Below are 17,465 nucleotides of genomic sequence, written 5' to 3' on the forward strand. Positions count from 1 at the left end.
CCTCCCTATACTCAAAAGGCAAGTATTTCATTGATTGAGCTAGCTCCACTTGAGAGTTGCTCTGAGGCTCCTCCAGCTTCGTGACCCCTCCCCCCAGCCCCTCTCTTGGAGTCAGCCAAGTGTCTAAAAGGGAAAGTTCTGACACAGAAAAACAAGGATTCCGTGTTGTGGCAGGGATGAGACCGTGTGTATTTGTTCCCTATCTCTATGCCAAAAGCTTTGACTTTAGACAAACCAGCAAGACTGACCCAACTCGTCAACCCCCAGCCAGTGAGCAAGCAACAGGGAATTCATTTCTCTGAGCCTGTTTCCCTATCTGTAATAAGGGGGTAATAACACTGGCTTGTGAGGATGTGGCCAGGGACAGCTGATGGCTTCTGGGAGAACTGTCACTGAGTCCAGGCCCTGGGTGTGTGCCAGGGTGCAAGGAGTCCTTCCTCATAGTTCCTGCTCCCCGACTCTGGGACCAGGGCACTGTCCGGTACCGTGAGTTCCAGTTATCAGGCATATAGTAAGCCCTCAAGGGATGCTCAATAGGTGAATAAGCTTTTGAGTAGGAGCCTAGCAGGGGTGCATGTCCCACCTTGTCTACATGACTCACTGTGTGACCCTGGCCTGTCCCTGCACCTCTCTGGACCCATCTTCACAGGAAACTCAGACTCTCACCTTGGGGACACCACACAGCAGCTAACCCGGGCATCAGGGAGAGTGGTCAGAGGCCAGACTGCTGGCTATAAGTCCTTCCCAAGAGGCCTAGACTCACAGGGACCGACAGTGGGGAGTCAACTTGCCCACAGGTTCACAAAGGCAGCAGTCAGGTCTTCTCCTGGTGACTTTGCCTTGGGACAGATGGGACACAGTATGGCATCTGTCTGCCAGATGGCCTGGCTGGCCTGAGGGGCCAGGACACCAGCTGGAAACCTAGGCCTGGGAAGCAAAACTGCTTAACCCCTTCCTGCCCAGACACAAGGACACATCCCCTGACCCACTAAGGGTCTAGGGTGGAACCTTGGCCCTCTCAACACACAAAGGAGGTGAGGGTAGTCCTGGATCTGTGGAGGCACCTGTAGAGCTAAGACACTGGCGTCTTCCTTTCTGGGATACCAGTTCAGAACAGACCACTCCATCCCCCAGCCACCACCCTCAAGCAGGGAACACCAGGTTCTGTCTAAACAGAAACACAGCCACCAGTGAATGCGTGCATCGAACACTGCTGGGTTTGGCTGAGCAGCCATAGCCACGTGGCTCAACCTCTCTGGACCTCAGTTTCCACGCCAAGAAGCATGGACCTGGACCAGGCCAATATGCCAGTTCTATCTCAGAGCCATCCCTGCATCCAGGAGAAGAAGTATGCCTCCCTCCCAGGACCCAGCAGGACCCTGAAGCCCAGGCAGATCCTCCGACACAGCACGTCCTAACTTGTGTCTGAGTCAATGCAGGCCTTTGGAACAGCAGGGAAGAGTGGGGGGGATTAGAGGAGCAGGAGCTGCCCATTTCATGTACCACACAGGCAGTAATGCTCAAATGACCAAGGGAAAGGATAGAAGCATTCGGGGCATTCGGGACCACGTCTAGAGATAGGCAGGAAGCACTTCCCAGCAGGAGAGGCTGCTGGAAAGCATCAGTAGGTCCATTCATGTTTGAGTGTGAACTGTGAGCAGGCTTGTCAGTGTCTCTAGCCTCTGGGTAAAAGGATCAAATGACCCCTTGATTCCCCAAACTGATCCAGCAAGGAAAAGATGGCCCTCAGGAGCGCCACTAACTGGAAGTTCAGGTTTAGGAAGACATCTTGGAGCTGATAAACTAATGGGGGGGGGGGACTCCAGCCCAGGGGCTGTATTCTGGTGTCTCTAGATGTGTCTCAAAACAGAGGCCAAATATCAAAGGAATGGGGCAAGTTAAGGCAGCTGCCAATTAAGATGCCCATCACCCCAGCAGAAAGGGAGACTGGCTTGAATGCTGACTCTGCCATGAACTTACTGGGCAAGCTGTATAGTCACTGACCCCTCCCTGGGAAAAGGAGAGATGGGGATCCCAACAACCTGCAAGGTTTCTTCTTGCTCTGACTTGACAGACATTGGAAAGGCCCCCAGTCTACACAGAGTTGTCCTCAAAGCTCAAGTCAAAGAACAAGCACAGGAACAGAAGAAGGGAGGGAAGGAGGGGGTCAGGAGAGTGGGAGGGAGGGAAGGAGGATGGGTGAGTGGAAGATGGATGGATGGATAAATGGATGGACAGACAGATGGGTGGTAGGTAGATGATGGATGGGTGAGTGCATGGATTGATGAATGGATGATGGATGGATGGACAGACAGATGATGGATGGATGGATGGATGGATGGATGGGTGGGTGGATGATGGATGGGTGGGTGGATGATGGATGGATAGTGGGTGATTGTATGGATAGATGGATGAACAGACAGAAAGGTGGAAAGATGAGTGGATGGATGGATCCTGAAAAAGAGGAGCAGAAGATCCTAAATGTCCCCTGGGATGACTACTTACACCTGTCCACAAGGCCTCCCTGGAATCATTTCTAGTGACTGCAGACCCACTGGTGACCAATCCCCTTCTCTGACATGTACACACATGAGTACACACACACGCACTCCAATTGAGAACCTCAAAAAGGAAAGTCAGATCTGTGCTTGCTGAATGCTGCCTGCACTACTCTTCTCCCGGGCTCCCCGACTTTTTAGACACTGCCAAAGCTGGAGGTGAGACGCGGTTTGATGGGAGTTGAGCCTGAGGTAATCCTTGAAGCTAAAGATACTCAAGTCCTCGCGCCCACTGCCAGCTCTGCTATTCTCTGGCTGAGACAAGTACTCAGTTGTTTCGTTTCCAAGACTCAGTTTTTGCATCTGTGCAATAGGCGAGAGCCCAGCTACCTCCTAGGAGCATGGTGGTGATAAAGAGCGGGAATCTGAAGGGGCACATGGCCGCTCCTGGGAAGATGAGGAAACGAAGTGATGGATCTGAGAACAGGCAGGCCTCTGAGGGCTTCGCTGCCCAGCCCTGCCTCTCCTCCACCTGGCCTCCTACCTGGAGTGAGATTCCTGGATTCAGTTCACCCAGAGATACAAAGCAGCCTTTGTCTGGGGAGAAACTCTAAACCATAGCCCTGACGTCAGCGCTGGAAAACAACACCGAGCTGGTCTTCAATGTCACCCTTTTGCCCAGGCCTGGGAAAGGCCTTCCTTGAGGTTCCAGGAGGCCACCTGCCTGTCCCCCAGGAGCCCAGATGGAACTGTGTAATCAGATTTCTGCTTCTCAAACCCAGGAGAGAGGGGAAGGAACGTGAGCCCATTTCTCAGCCTGGTAGAGTGAGCTGAAAATGGAGAGCCCTCTGAGTAAACAGCTCACCTCCCCTCAAAGCCAGCCCTCAAGCCAAAAGGGCTGCTTCTACAACCACAGAAAGAAGGGGACATGACATTCCAAGATCCCCAGGGAGGCAGGGACAGCGACATTCCCTCATTCCTGACACCTGGCAGCCATGGTCTGTGCCCTGAATGCCCACGCCATGCCCTCTCCTGATCACCCTACGAACAGAGTGCTAGAGAGAAGAGAGGACATGACTCTTCTCCTCCCAGCTGGGGTGCTGAGGAGAGAAAATATCAGAACACAAAAGGCTAGTCTGTCTTGGCAGCATGAGGAAATGGGCCAGTTCCCACTGTGTGGGGGTGGGGGCTGGGGAGGCCAAGGACAGAGTGTTGCTAAGGGCCAGCACTGCTCGGCATGTGGCATATACTCTGCCACAGAACCCTGTGACAACCTATGTCTAAGGGGGTCGTTCCCACTTCAGCAGGCAGAAAGACAGAGGCTGCCAGGGTTGGGAGCAGTGATGGGAACCCAGTGACGTGAGCCTAAGTCGGAGTTCTCACCCTTCATGAAAGGCTAACTCATAGGCCAAAGGTGACCCCAAAGAAGATGGACCAGAGCAGTATCTCTAAGTCCCCACAGTTTAATCGTGCCTGAAGGCTCAGGAAGGAAACACCTGCAGCTTGGAAGGCCTTGAACTTGGCGCTAGGTGAATGTGGCCTCTGCCGGTCACAACCTGAAGACCTCAGATCCCCGCTGCCCCCGGTCAGATTTAAGTCCTGGTATGTTGTCTTTAAAGACGGGTGTAGCCCCACTGCCAAGAACAGCAAGATGCTCACAGGAAGAGTCTACAAACACAAAAGCACCTCCCACCAGGCATGCACCACCAGGCAGAGAAAGGGGGGTGGTCTCTGAAGACACGGTTTTGTAGGGTCAGGAAGTTCCATCAACATCGCAAGCTACAATTCTGGTGCGTATCTTAGAGGAAAGGGGAGAGGTCCAGCACTCAGGCCCAGGGCCCTGTTAATCTCTCCACCTCACTTCACTCAAGAGGAACCGGAGGCACAGAAAAACAACACCACTATGCGTGTGACAGACAGATCAGGACAGGGGATAAGCCAATGAGCCCTGTGGGTGACCGCCCATATGTTCTGCAGGTTGAGAGGGAAAACCCCACCTGCAGTACCATCAACCTAGAATCTGCTCAAGGGCCCAGGGAGGCCGCTTCTCCCCTCCGCATCCTTGATCCTCCACTCATCCTCATCAATGTCCCCAGATGCTGGGTATTTTCCAAACTCCACCTTCAAGCCTTACATTAGCTTCCCCAGGGACCTTAACCCAAAGAGCTTCACTGGGGTCCTGGGTCCAGCCCCTCCCTGTGTGACCTCAAGGTAGCTGCTCCATAGGGACAGAGTGGGGCAAAGATGAAACACTGAGAGACAACTCTCTGCTCTTTCTTAAAAGACAGCAGGCACCCCAGCCCACTAGCGATTTAGCTCAGTTGGTAGAGGACTTGCCCAACATGCATGAGGCCCTGGGTTCAATCCCCAGCACCATATAAACAGGTGTGATGGTATATGTTAAGTTGGGGTCTCATGTAGTCCATGGTGGTGTCCAACTCTATGTAGCTGACGATGACCGACCTTGAACTCCTGAGAGGTGACAACAGGAGATCAGCTACATAGAGTTGGACACCACTATGGGCTACATGAGAACCCCCCCCCCCCAAAAAAAAATAAATAGAATAGAGAGACAGCAGGTACCCATCTGGGAATGTCAGGGAAAGGATTTTGCTAGAAGGAAGAGGTAAGTAACAAGTCCATGAAGAGTGCTGGGAGCCGGGTGGACTATGGGAATAGACACAAGCATCATAAGAGGTAAAGTGGTCCCTACTTCCACGGCATACGAGCTTAGGCCCCCGAGGTCAGCAATGACCTCTAGGATGACAGCCAAAGTCCTCTACCTACCACTATATAAACACCGCAGCCCACTGCAAAGGAGTCCAGGAGGAGTAGGTTAACCTTAAGGGCTCAAGGTACACACAGAGGCTCTGGACACATGAGCGGCACACATGCATGCACACGCACAGACATTCTCACAAACTCACACACACAAACACACACACACACACACACACACACACACACACACACTCTTTCCCCAAGCCTCAGCAGCAAGAGCTGCCTCTCAGGCCTGCCATCCAGTTAAGGAGTACAGAACAAAATCCATCCTCACCCAGCAACACCTCAGACAGGGGCAGGAACACAACCCATGAAGAATGGATAACCAGAACCGGAACTGGAAAGAGCTATCAAGAAGATGAGAATGGAGACCTGGAAACCAAGAGCATAGCAGACCACCACGAGAGGGACTGAAACCAAGAAGAGCGTCAAAGACTGGACCAAGAGCAGCCCCAGGGTGTGGCCCTGGCAGCAGCCTCCCTCCCAGGCCTCAGCCTGTGCTATGGCCCTCCGTTAGAGACCCCTTCCTCTGCGGCTTCTCACCCTGCCCCTTCGAAATGTAACTCAAGTGCTGCCCCCTCCAGGGAATCTTCCTTGTCTGGCCCCACACTGTGCTGGGGTGACTCCTGAGATCCTGGACCCGGAGGCACCCCAGGGCCTCACCAGTGCCCAAGGCAGAGTTCCAGGACCTTTTGCTCTTGACTTTGAAAAACTTCCACTTTGGCCCTGACTCTGACAGGATGGCCTTTGGCCCAGTGTCACAGTGGGCCAGGGCCGACAGGGGATTCCCAGTAGGCCCTGGGAAGCTGTGCTGTCCCTGCTTACAGGGGAGCCTGAACGACAGGGGATTTCACAAGGTCCACTTAGACCAGCAGCTTGTTATCTTCCTTAGGGCAGCCAGTAGAACTGCCTTGAATAAACTGAATAATAAAAATGACCAGTGAAGAGGACGGAAGGCCATGTGTCCACTCAGGAGCCTCGGCAAACCTGCGCATTCAAAGTCAGAGCACACACAGTAAACACAGAGACACGTTTCTCGGGTGGTTCAGTCCTGCCAATCAGAGCCACTCAGAGGGACAATGCGTACTGCCACGCTGGGCCCACCCTGTCCTTCTCTCCAGCCCCAGTGTCCACTGAGGATCCAGAGCAGCTGTGAGGGCCTGAAGGCTTGGTGCCATCATCTCATGGCTCCTCGTGAAGTTCACCCTGTGTTTGTGACCAGCCACATTTCCCAGGTAAAGAAAAGGAGATTCTGAGCGGCAAAGACTCTCCCGAGGTCTCACGGCCAGCAGGCAGTGCAAGCACCGGCAGGCTCTCACTCTCCAGAGGGGTTCAGCCTCCTTCAGCAGCTTTTTACCCAACACTCTGTGCCAGCTGGTCTCAGGGTCCAGGGGAGGCATGATGGCGAGCAGGGGCAAGCAGTGTGTCTCGGAGCTTGGAGATAAGACGTCAGAGGCCCTGTGTGGGACCCACCATTTTCACAAGGTGCATCCGCAGCTCTTCACACACAGCCTCCTGAGAGCGGATGCTCACCTATTCACAGAAGGGACAGCTGAGGCTTAGATCAGGAGAGCACCATGCTGTGGGCTCCCTTCTCTGAGCACAGCGAGGGATACAAGTTGGATCTGGAGGGTTATAGCTCACCTAGTCCAGTTCCCTCAATGACTCAGTTTCGGTATCTCAAAAATGGCTGAGGATGGTACCCACCTTGCAGGGTTAAAGTGAGGGTCTGTGAATTAGATGTGTAGGACCCTCTCTGAATGGAGCCTGGCAACGCTGTATAAATATTTGTTTATGAGATTAACTACGACGTATTTATCAGGTTCCTATGCATGGGCATTGTTTGACAGGCACTTGGTACGTGGTGGTGTCCTAGGACACCACCACACGCCATGACACGTCTGTCTACCCGACTCCGAGCTCCAGAAGCAGAGGCTGTCTGCTCCCTGGTTCTCAGGTGAAGCACGTGGCGCACGCTCAGTGGCAGCCATGAGGCTGACTTCTCAATCACATTCACCAGGCTCACAATTCCCAGCAAGAGACAAGAGAAGACGGTGGCCAGTTCTTGATGCCCAGGCAAAGTTCACAGTGCTGACCAGAAGCAACATGTTAGGGGGTCCCCAGCTCCCATGCTGCTCACCAAAACATTCTCTGCTTCTTCTTGCTTGTATTGTTAACATGACCTTCAAGTCATTGTTCTAGGGACAACAGGAACCGTCCCTGAGAGCTTTGGCTGCACAGTCAGCCTGACTTCAGTGTGCAATGAGGGGTCCCATGCCTATCCCGCTAAATGGCTGCAATGGGCAGGCTGAGATCTTTCGGGGACCCATGAGCAGGTGTGCACTTCTGTATGCCCATGTGGTAAGAACACTGAACAAGCATCTCAAGGGCAACCCAAGACAACCCTGCTCACCCAGCCGTGATGCCCCCACCATAAGCCCTGCTGACTCAGTCAGGAGTTCCCCCCCCACACTAGGGTCCTCTCTGAAGAGTAGGGGGCTAGATGGCCTGTAGGGTGGCTCAGAGTCTCAGCTGCCTGCAGCCATGGTGACTAATTTGCTACCTGAGAAATCACTGCTATAAAGTGACAGTGGGAAGTCACCACAGCCCAGTCTCCGCCTTCTGTTCTGCCACCCGCCATGGCAATATTGTGACAGGCACTGGAGAAGATCTTTCTCCGGACCAGGCTAGCTCCTGCCTCCTCACCTGGGCCAACCTTTGACAGCTTCCTGGTGGACTGAGTTCACAGCAGGGCTGAAGCAAGGGACTAGCAGAGCTCCTAGGAGACCTGAGGAGGTTCCTGCACCTAGAGAAGTCATCTGGCTCATCCCTCTTCCTTTTGAAACAGTCTCACCATGAATCCCAGGCTAGGCATGGACTCACTAATGAACTCTGTAGCCCAAACTGCTCTCAAACTCTCAGCAAGGCTCCTGTCTCAGCCTCCCAAGTGCTAATAGAGAGACAGACTGAGGTGTAAGAGAGAAAATGGGCCTCATCTAATCCAGACGCTCCAGAAAGGTCACAAGGAGAGCCCAGCATTCACGGGTATGGGCAAGCCTACCTCTCCCATTCCCAGGTAGACAAGGTGATGCCCCCACCACCCTTGGGCAGGTCTGTGCAAGGACTGGACTCTACGGGGCTCAGGCAGCCCACGCCACCATCTAGAGGACTCAGCTAGGTTACAGCTCTCTAGAGGACCAGGTGCTTTTGCTGGTTTAATGCTGGGTGACAGCTCCTCTCTTACCAGGGACTGTGAGCAACCATATCCTATCCAGGTAACAAGCACCGGCCCCCTGACATGGATGGGAGGGTGCTTCCCTGACATGGGTGGCCATTGCTCACCAGCCCTCTGGCCCTAGACCTTCCCTGAACCTCCTAGGATCGTGTACCCAGAAGTGTGCACAACCCCTAAACTCCTGCCCAGTCCCCAAGTAGGCACTCAGTGCTCATGCCTGCACAGGGTCCATCCAGCTCCTGCAACACCCTACAAGCTCTTCCCACGGAGCTCTGTCTCAGGTATATAACCTCCTGGAGCCATGTGAGCCCACTGGCACCTCCCATATCCTGGGCACAGAGCTTAGCTTCTCCTATTAATCCAACTGATTGATTCTGGCTTTTTGAAACAAGCTTACATTGTAGCCCTGGCTGTTCTGGAACCCACTATGTAGCCAAGAATGGCTTCAAACTCAGAGATCCCCCTGCCTCAGCCTCCCTAAATGACAGATGTATGGCACCACAATGGGCATCCTTCCTGTTCTAATGACGGGAAAACTGAGAGGGGAAGAGGCTCAGCAGCTAGCCCAGGTTCACACAGCTTTTCACTATTGTTCGAGGCCCTGGCATCATGCCAGCTCATTGAGTTGCTGCCTTGAGACTGAAGCCAGATCTTCTGATTCCAGATGTTGACCCTTCGTCCCAGGATACCAGACCCCTAGATGCCAAGTCTGCGCTATCTGACCTCCCTGTCTCCTGGATGCCTAGTAGCGCACAGCAGCGAGACTCGCAGTCTTCCCAGGCTGCACAAATATTTACTCAGTGTGGACTCTGGCCGGTCTGGCTGAGCTAACTCTGTGAACACCAGAAGAAAGCTGGGAGCAGCAGAGCTCGGGTGCATTGGGGAGCAGACACATGCTGGGCAATCTGGGTTCAGAGTGTGGGGGCTATCAGGTAGGAGGGAGGAACTTAAGTCTCAGGAACACTGTGGGCTCCTCACACCTTCACTCCTGAGCACAGGGGGAGAGAGGGTTGTCCTATCTCAGGCCTCCAGCCATCTGTGACACAGAACTACACAGGATGCCAGCCTGGCTTCATCTCCCCAATGCCAAAGTCCCAAACTCCAGGATCTGATACCCAGCGGGGTTCAGATTCGTTCTGCTGGAAGCCACGGAGTCTGGTTGCAGCAAAGGACACGTGCTCGATTCTGCTAGATTCTGCTCTACCCTTCCGTGTCCTTCAACAGCGACATGACAGGACACGGTCAAGCTGCAGACCCAAAGCCAGAGAAGAAACCAGGTGCTTGCATGCATGTGTGAGCGCGTTTGTGTACGCCTGCGTGTGACTGTGCATAGCGGCCGAGGGTGGGGGTGGGTAGGCGTGCATCCGGTGGGGCAGGCAGCAAAAGCCTGGCCTGCATTCCTCTGGGAAGGAAGGAATCTTCAGAGTCAGCTGTCCCCTGGTTTCCCTTCTTTTCTGGGACCTTCCTCCCCCGCCCTCTTTCTAGCTCAGGGCTCCCAAATCTGTCCCCAGGGAGTGTGCCTCACTGGCCAAGAGACTCAGTAACCCGGTTCTCCAGTGAACTGAGGTCCTAGAAGGAGGGGGTGTGGGTGTGGATTCCTTTAAGACAAAGGGCTGGTGGGGGCATTGGGAGTTCCGGAGGCACAAATCACTACTGCAAATGGCCAGACTGCCCTTCGGCAGGACAAAGAAGCAGCCCGGCTTCCCTCCAACCCAGCACCATCTCTGGCGCCTTCCACGGGACACAGAGAGAGGCAATGTGCCCTGAAATGGATTTGCTGGGCGGCCCAGGGCTGTGCCCAGAGGCCCCATAAATTAAGGGAGCAGACTGTGTGGGCTCCAGTGCAGGACATCCTCAGAGCTTCCCAAGGCGTGGAGGCCTTCACAGAACTAAGTTACTCCTTCCCAGCATCCCTCTGTACAGAGGGGCAAGTTCAGAGAGGCCAAGAGACATGCCCAGGGTCATACCGAATGGCAAAGTCAGAATTCGAACCCTTCCCCACCCTCCCAGGCCACCTCACTCAGAAATCAGAATCAAAAACCTCTATTATTGTGATTTTCCAAAATTAAAAAAAGTATCAGTGGCTTGGGGACAATCTTCTGAGGCAGTCTTTGGGGCCTTGGGCATTGAGGGGCCAGCTCCCACCTGCTGGAGGACCTCCCTGGGGCATGCTGGGAAAGGGAGGGACACTCAGCTGCACTGCACAGCCCTTTTTGGAACCCTCCATTCTAACAGCCCAGCCGCTCCGGTCACAGTCAGAAACAGCTGTGACCTATCCTAGGAAGGCGCTTTTTAAAAAGATTTTGAAAGCGGCCACATGAGAAGGTGGCAAGGAAGCTGTTGAGAAGGCTGGAGGCAGATGTGGGCATCACCTCAGAGTTAGGATGAGAGACTAAGTGACAGAAGAGTTGTTTAGAGCCACCTGTGGATGGCAAGCTTCCACAGGCCTCAGTTTCCCCACCTCTGAAATGAAAATACACAGCTGAATTTGTGGTTTCTTTTGCTTTTGCCAATAGCAATCCGGTTTCCATACAGACTATCTTTTAGAATCATGGAAAAGTAGTCTGTGGTTGGCATGTGTCAAATTCCAGGGGCTCAACCTCCCAGTGTCCCCAGAGCCCATGAGGCACCTTACTATGGGCTCCAGGGATCTGAAGCACCCACTTGAAATCCAAGACAAAAGACAACACAGGTCCCTCAGACCCTCCAACAGCCTCCACTCATCCCAGGTACCAAGGACAAAGCCAGCCAGGAGCACATAAACCCTGTCTGTCTACCCACAGTGAGGGGAGAAAACCAGCCAGTCCTTGGTCACACTGGGACTACAGGACAAAGGGGGACACTAGAAAGTCACCCTGCCCTGCAGGCAGCTGGACCGCCTCTTCCAGTTATTGCTACTTCCTGGAACAACCGTGACAACTTCCCTGATGCAGACAGTGGAACCTACCAAAACTTCTGCTTGACAGCCACAAAGTAACCCAGCCTCCTCCTCCAGTAAATAAGAGGGAAAATCATGGGGATGTACCATGGTATGGACCCTGGTCATCCACAGCAGAGACAGGAAACAAGATGCCCAGAACACAGTAGGCACAAGAAACACAAAGTCATCTGAGAAAGCAAAAAGATCAGCCATGATGCAGACCCAGGGGTCACCCACGGGCGTGCAGGTGTCTTGGAGGCCAATTCAGAAAACCCATGTATTTAAAGTTCAGATAATTTGACAGGATTCTCCCAGGGAAAGCCCCCAACTTGCAAACTCAGAACAAGAGATCTTGGTGGCACTGGGTGGTGACAGAAAGAAGTGTTTGTTTTGGTTTCCAGATCAACACTTTACAACTTTGCCCTCTATACAGTCTCGGTGACCACACTTCCTACCCGGTGAAGAGCAAGTTGGGCTGAAGGGAAACCAGAGAAGGGGTGAGGGGGTGGGGAGCCGGGGCCAGAAGCTCTGCTTTGGGTTGGTGTTTGCAAAGAACCAGCCTGGTATCGCTGATGGTAGACCATGTCCGCCACAGCACTAGGGTGACTTAATGCTTGGTAAGTAAGATGAAGGGACAGACAAACCGGGTCTACCCATCCGTACACGTGACTTAGCAATGATGAGGGATGTACAGATATATGCAAGTACAATATGAAGAACTCCCAAAACACCATCAATGTGAAGAAGCCAGATTCGGAAGACGACCTATCGTGGGATCTCATTTTTGAGTCATCCACAGAAAGCATACAGGTAGACACGGGGCAGGTTGGTGACTGCTCCAGACAATAGCTGTTTGCAAACAGACAGGAAGAAATTGGGGGGGGGGGGGATCCAAGGGTTCTAAAACTACACTCTGGAGATGGGTACACTGCTCTAAATTTTCCTTAAAAAAAATCACTGCTGTATTTAAACTGGTGGCTTTAAGATGAACCAATTCCACCTCAGCAAAACCAGGGAACCACAGGTGCATGTGGAGAGAAACCAATCATGAGACAGGACCACAAAGGCCTGCAGCTTAAAAAGCTGGAAATACTTCTGGCTTATCATTCAGCAGCTGGAGTGGGAGGTCCATCCTGACCAATGACAGAGAACCTGGAGCCCTTCCCTCTCCAGCCAGGACCTCTCCAGTGTTCAGCACTGGGGTTCCACACCAGACGTCTCACGAAGCTTTGATGCCTTTGGCAGTCTACAAACCAAACAGGCCAGCACCATGGTCTCGTCTCCTGGACTGTGACCTCTTAATAGTCAAAGTACTAGAGGAAGACTAGCAGCTTTGATATATTCACTTATTGCCACCCAAATTCCCCTGCACTCTGGGCAAGTGATGTGTCATGGAGTTTTAACCCCAGCACAAAGGCAGTCTCATACTGACAAGCCTAGGCAGCCCCTCTCAGGTCACGTAGCACAGAGGGTTTTTTTTTTGGGGGGGGGGGCAATTGTTTTTGCGTTTGACTTTTGGTTTTTCAAAACAGTTTCTCTGTCTAGCTCTGGCTCTCCTGGAGTCCTCTCTGTAGACCAGACTGGCCTCGAACTCACAGAGACCCATCTGCCTCTTCCTCCTGAGACCTTTTTTTCTTTTTTGAAGTCAACTGTCTTCCTGCCTTCCTCCAGAAAGAGAAACTGCAATACAGCAGTAGATGAAAACAGAATTGTATGTATTCATATTGTAGACTTGAATATATAATAAATTACCTCTTCTAGGCTCAGTGGATGCACCTGATGGGGCAATCGGCAGAAAACCAAAAGCATCTTGTCACTCACAGGTAAGCTGGTACCACCAGAAACTGTGTAGGCATCCTGCCTGGCCAGCAGGCGACAGTCTCCAAAGAAAGAGGCTTTAATTTAAAGTATTAAACATTAAACAGTGAGTGTGCTGGGCTGCAGAGGTGGATCAGCAGCTAAGAGGACTTACTGCTCTTGTAGAGGACCATGGATTCAGTTCCCAGCACCCACATGGCAGCCCACAACTGCCCGTAACTCCACTTCCAGGGAGTTATTCCTCTTTTCACCAGCACCAGGCATGCACAGGCTGCCTGTATATACATGCAGGAAAGACACTCATACACATAATCAATCAATCAATCGTCAAAAAAAATTGCATGCTGATGGAATCAGACACACTGACATCTATGTGAAAGCAAGAACACTTTCTTGACTGCACTAACATTTTCATGTATTTGGCTTTGGCTTTTTCCCCCACTTAGGTTTTTTGAGATAGGGTTTCTCTGTGTAATAGTCCTGGCTGTCCTGTAACTCACTCTGTAGACCACGCTGGTCTTGAACTCACAGAGATCCACCTGCCTCTGCCTCCCGAGTGCTGGGCATAAATGTGTGAGCCGCTACTGCCCGGCTCGATGCATTTGGTTTTTTGTTACATTTATTTATGTGTATCTGTACGTGTGTGTGTGTGTGTGTGTGTGTGTGCATACGTGCCATTACAAATGTGTAGAGGAGAGAACAACTTGCTGGAGAAGGTTCTCTCTGTCCACCATGTGGGTCTTTGGGGTACAACTATGGCCGTCAGGCTTGCCAGCAAGTGCCTTTACCCGCTGAGCCATCTCACAGGCTCTTGCTGTAATTTTATTAACTACTCAAGGAGTTTTCCCCAAAGTATTATCGAGGAAGCCCAGGATGTCAAAGAGCACAGCTATTGTCCAACCACCTTGCTTTTACAGGTAGGGAAACTGAGGCCTGGGTAAGGCAGAACACTCACTTTGGAAAAATCCAAAGCTTTGAATCAACTTCAGAGAAGAAAGGTCTTTCCAGTGAAGAAAAGAAAGAAGGTATACATGAACCTCCCAGAAAGGCGGGAAGAGAGATGCCCGCACCCCACCTGTCTCAGCAGGGCCGGCTCATTCCAGGACAGTGCCAGAAGCTGACATCACGCCCCACACCCTGGGTGCAACCTGAACAGCTCATTGCTGCATGCCAACCCATCTCTAAGCCTGGGCACAGTCTTTCCATCACCTTTGTAGCCAGGGCCAAAAAGCACACACACAATTAAACAAATGTAGCGCAAGCCTGTGTCATGACTACACTGCCAAGGGTGGCAGACAGGAGGGCCAGCCCAAGCTTCCTCCTCCAGTTTCACCATCCAAGGCAACTGCCTCCTTCCCTAGCCTGCCCTGATGGGGATGACCACCAAGGGCAGAGGGTGGCCCCCTGTGAATGGCACAGGGCATTCCCAAGGCCAGAGAGAAAAGCAATGTCCAGCGAGCCAGGCCCTGCACGTGCAGCAGAGACTCCAGGCCTCTCTATACCTTCCTCATCGCAAGTAAGAACATCGACTTGATTATTTTACACCATCCAACAGGCGCCTCACCCCCAATCTACCCTGGAGTTTTCTGTTCCCATTTCCCTAATGAGTAAACAAGCCTCCAAGTAGCTGACAATCCCTCCTGCAGGGGATAGGAGCTAGCCCCGGACTTCTTCCCAGTCAGAAGACATCAGCAGAGGGTGAGAAAGCAAACCCAGCCCCAGCTTCCAGCGAGACTGGAGGAATGAAAAGAATGGCCCCACTCCCTTTAAGAGTCAGGACAATAAAACAAAGTTAGGCACGGGTGAGATAGGAGCCTAGGACCAGAGGGCCCCTCCCCCATGCAGACCTGAGACCTACACATAGTCTCTCTCTCTCTCTCTCTCTCTCTCTCTCTCTCTCTCTCTCTCTCTCTCTCCCTGTATCAGAAAGCTGAGCAGACAGTATTGTTAGCCAGGCTGCAGGCAGAGAGCAGTGCCAGTATTGCAGCCTGGGAATCTGGACTTCAAGGAGTACACTGGCCATCTTGCAGGCAGTCTGCCCCTGACCTCCAGCTGGACCCATGATCTGAGTGCACCCAATATGCTAACCCATGAGTATCTATCCCCTGGGGGACCTCAATAAACCTTGAGACTTGGGAGAATGTGAAGAAAAGGATGACTTTTTTTTAAAGGCTAGAAGCTGAGGTTCTGGATCTTTACAGGCCTGGAACAAGACAGCCAACCTTGGGGCCCTAGGGACAGATCCACCATCTTCTCACATGTGCTCATTAAATTCAAGGACAAAAAAAAATGACAATGTATAGTCGAGAGTTTTTCTTTACACCTGCTATGGGAAGGGAATCTACCACCAACATCTCTAGGTAAATACCTAGCCTGGGAGACACACCAGCCAGGACTCCCATCCATAGATCAAATCTGGACTTGACTTTCACCATGGATTAGCCAAGCGGCCTTGGGCAAGTCACTTAGCACCTCTTCGCCTCAGTTTCCTCATCTGCAATATGGGGACGAGACTGCCTCACACCGCATTGTCATGTGGACAGAATGAGATCACCACAAGTCCGCTGGTTATTACGTCCCTGGGAAACAATGTGCCTGGCCCCGGGGGTAGGCGCCCAGGTATCCTGCGCGCTCCCTACTCTAGCGGGTTCTGATGACAGAGTCCTCCCGGCAGCCCGCAGCCCACCTGCCAGGCCCTGCTGCCCGGTCCCGAGAGCGGCGGAGGAGGGGCGCATCCACTCACCTCCGTTTGTACTCGTCACGCTCGCGCTTCACCTTGGCCAGCACGTTGTAGAGTGCGCGGATCTCTGGCGTGATGGTGTCAATCTGCACGCCCACGCCGTCCGGGTGCACCCACGACACGCCGGGGCCCTGCACTGTCTCCACGCCGCCGCCGCCCGTTCGCCGCACCTGCGTGTAGCTCCAGATGGTCCCGGGCAGGCGGCCGTAGTGCTGCGGGTGAGAGCCGCCGCCGGGGGGCAGGCCGCCCAGGGCTACCGTGTTGGCGTTGACGCCGGTGGCCGCACCGAGGGGCTGTCCGCCGCCCGCAGCCGGCGGCCGCAGCAGTTCGGGCCCGGTCTGCACGGCCTGCTCGCGGGAGAAGGTCTTGTAGCGGAGCCGCCGCTCGCGCTCACTCTGCTGCTGTTCCAGCTGCTTTTCCAGGAGCCGGTTACGCCGCTCCAGTTCGTGCACCTTGGCCAAGAAGCAGCGGAAGCGCACGTTGAGCCCTTTGAGGAGGTGGATGTTGGAGCCCAGATCGTCCCGCAGTGCCGCCGTTACGGGCGAGGGCCCCGGCCCGGCCCCCCCACCACCGCCACCGCCTGCGCAGCCGCCGCCCCCCGGCGGGCAACCAAAAGCCAAGGCCATCTCCCCGAACAGCAGCGAGTTAACCATGCGCCGGCTGCGCGGCTCAGGGCCCCGGGCCCGCGGTTCCAGATGGGGTTCCAGCTCGGGGCCGGGCTCCCGGCGTGGCCGGGCCAGGGCGGGCGAGGGCTCCAGCGTGGCCAGGGTGGTGCCAGATGCGCGCCAGATGCAGCTCCGCAACGCCGGAAGAGAGAGCGGGACGAGCCGGAGGTCGCTGTGGCTGCGTGGAGTTGGCAAGGGGCTTGGTGCCTGTGCCGCGGACTGTCAGAGCTGCTGTGGACCGGCCGCAGCAGCGGCGCGTAGAGGACTCTCGGCCGGCGCTGCCCCCTCTGCGACGGGCCCCGCCCTCTGCAGGCACAGACCACGCCCCCTGGGCCCGTCCTCTGCAGACACAGACCACACCCCCTGCCTGATCTTCCTCTGCAGACAAAGTCCACGCCCCTTCCTGACCCGCCCCTTGCCTGGACCGCCCTCTGCGGGCATAGGCCACGCCCCCTCCGCCTAATGCAGCGATTTCACCCGCTGAGACTCGACTCCCAGGCCCTGCAGCCTGGGCCACGCCCACAGTCCCTTGAACTCCGCCCACCCACAAGCTGCGCCACTTGTCTGCAAGGCGCTATTCGGCTTGCTGCAGTTCAGGCTCCGCCCAGCAACGGCCCGGAAAGCCCTCGCCTGCGTGCGGCGCTGCAGGCCTAGCGGGCTTCAGGTAATCTAATTAACGCAGTCTGCACACGAAACTACAGCGGGGACCGCAGCAGAGCCGGGAGCTGCAGCCTCTTAAAGAGGCTGGCGGTCTGGATCCGCTCACTTCCCCTCCTGGGGAGCCCTCTCCCACCAAGTCTGCCAGGCA

The 17,465-nt window shown here is 54.1% G+C and overlaps 1 protein-coding gene and 1 long non-coding RNA gene across 3 annotated transcripts in view; one reads left to right on the top strand and one right to left on the bottom strand.

Annotated features, from left to right (window-relative positions):
* Iffo2 (intermediate filament family orphan 2) overlaps window positions 1-17,224 on the bottom strand; it is a 42,475-nt gene extending 25,251 nt beyond the window's left edge. For both annotated transcript variants that reach the window (XM_041651046.1, XM_041651045.1), the window contains exon 1: window positions 15,996-17,224. In XM_041651046.1, the coding sequence (XP_041506980.1) occupies window positions 15,996-16,645 (650 nt within the window). In that variant the 5' untranslated portion in view covers window positions 16,646-17,224. The remainder of the gene's footprint in view (window positions 1-15,995) is intronic.
* LOC121447797 lies at window positions 9,389-14,480 on the top strand. The gene is made up of 3 exons (XR_005974305.1): window positions 9,389-9,791; window positions 13,196-13,257; window positions 14,170-14,480. It is a non-coding gene; the product is annotated as an uncharacterized LOC121447797 (long non-coding RNA).
* Window positions 17,225-17,465: the final 241 nt, after the last annotated feature.

This window comes from Microtus oregoni, unplaced genomic scaffold, assembly GCF_018167655.1.
Source record: "Microtus oregoni isolate MIOR12 unplaced genomic scaffold, Mior012 000005F_ref0000423, whole genome shotgun sequence".
Taxonomy (NCBI): domain Eukaryota; kingdom Metazoa; phylum Chordata; class Mammalia; order Rodentia; family Cricetidae; genus Microtus; species Microtus oregoni.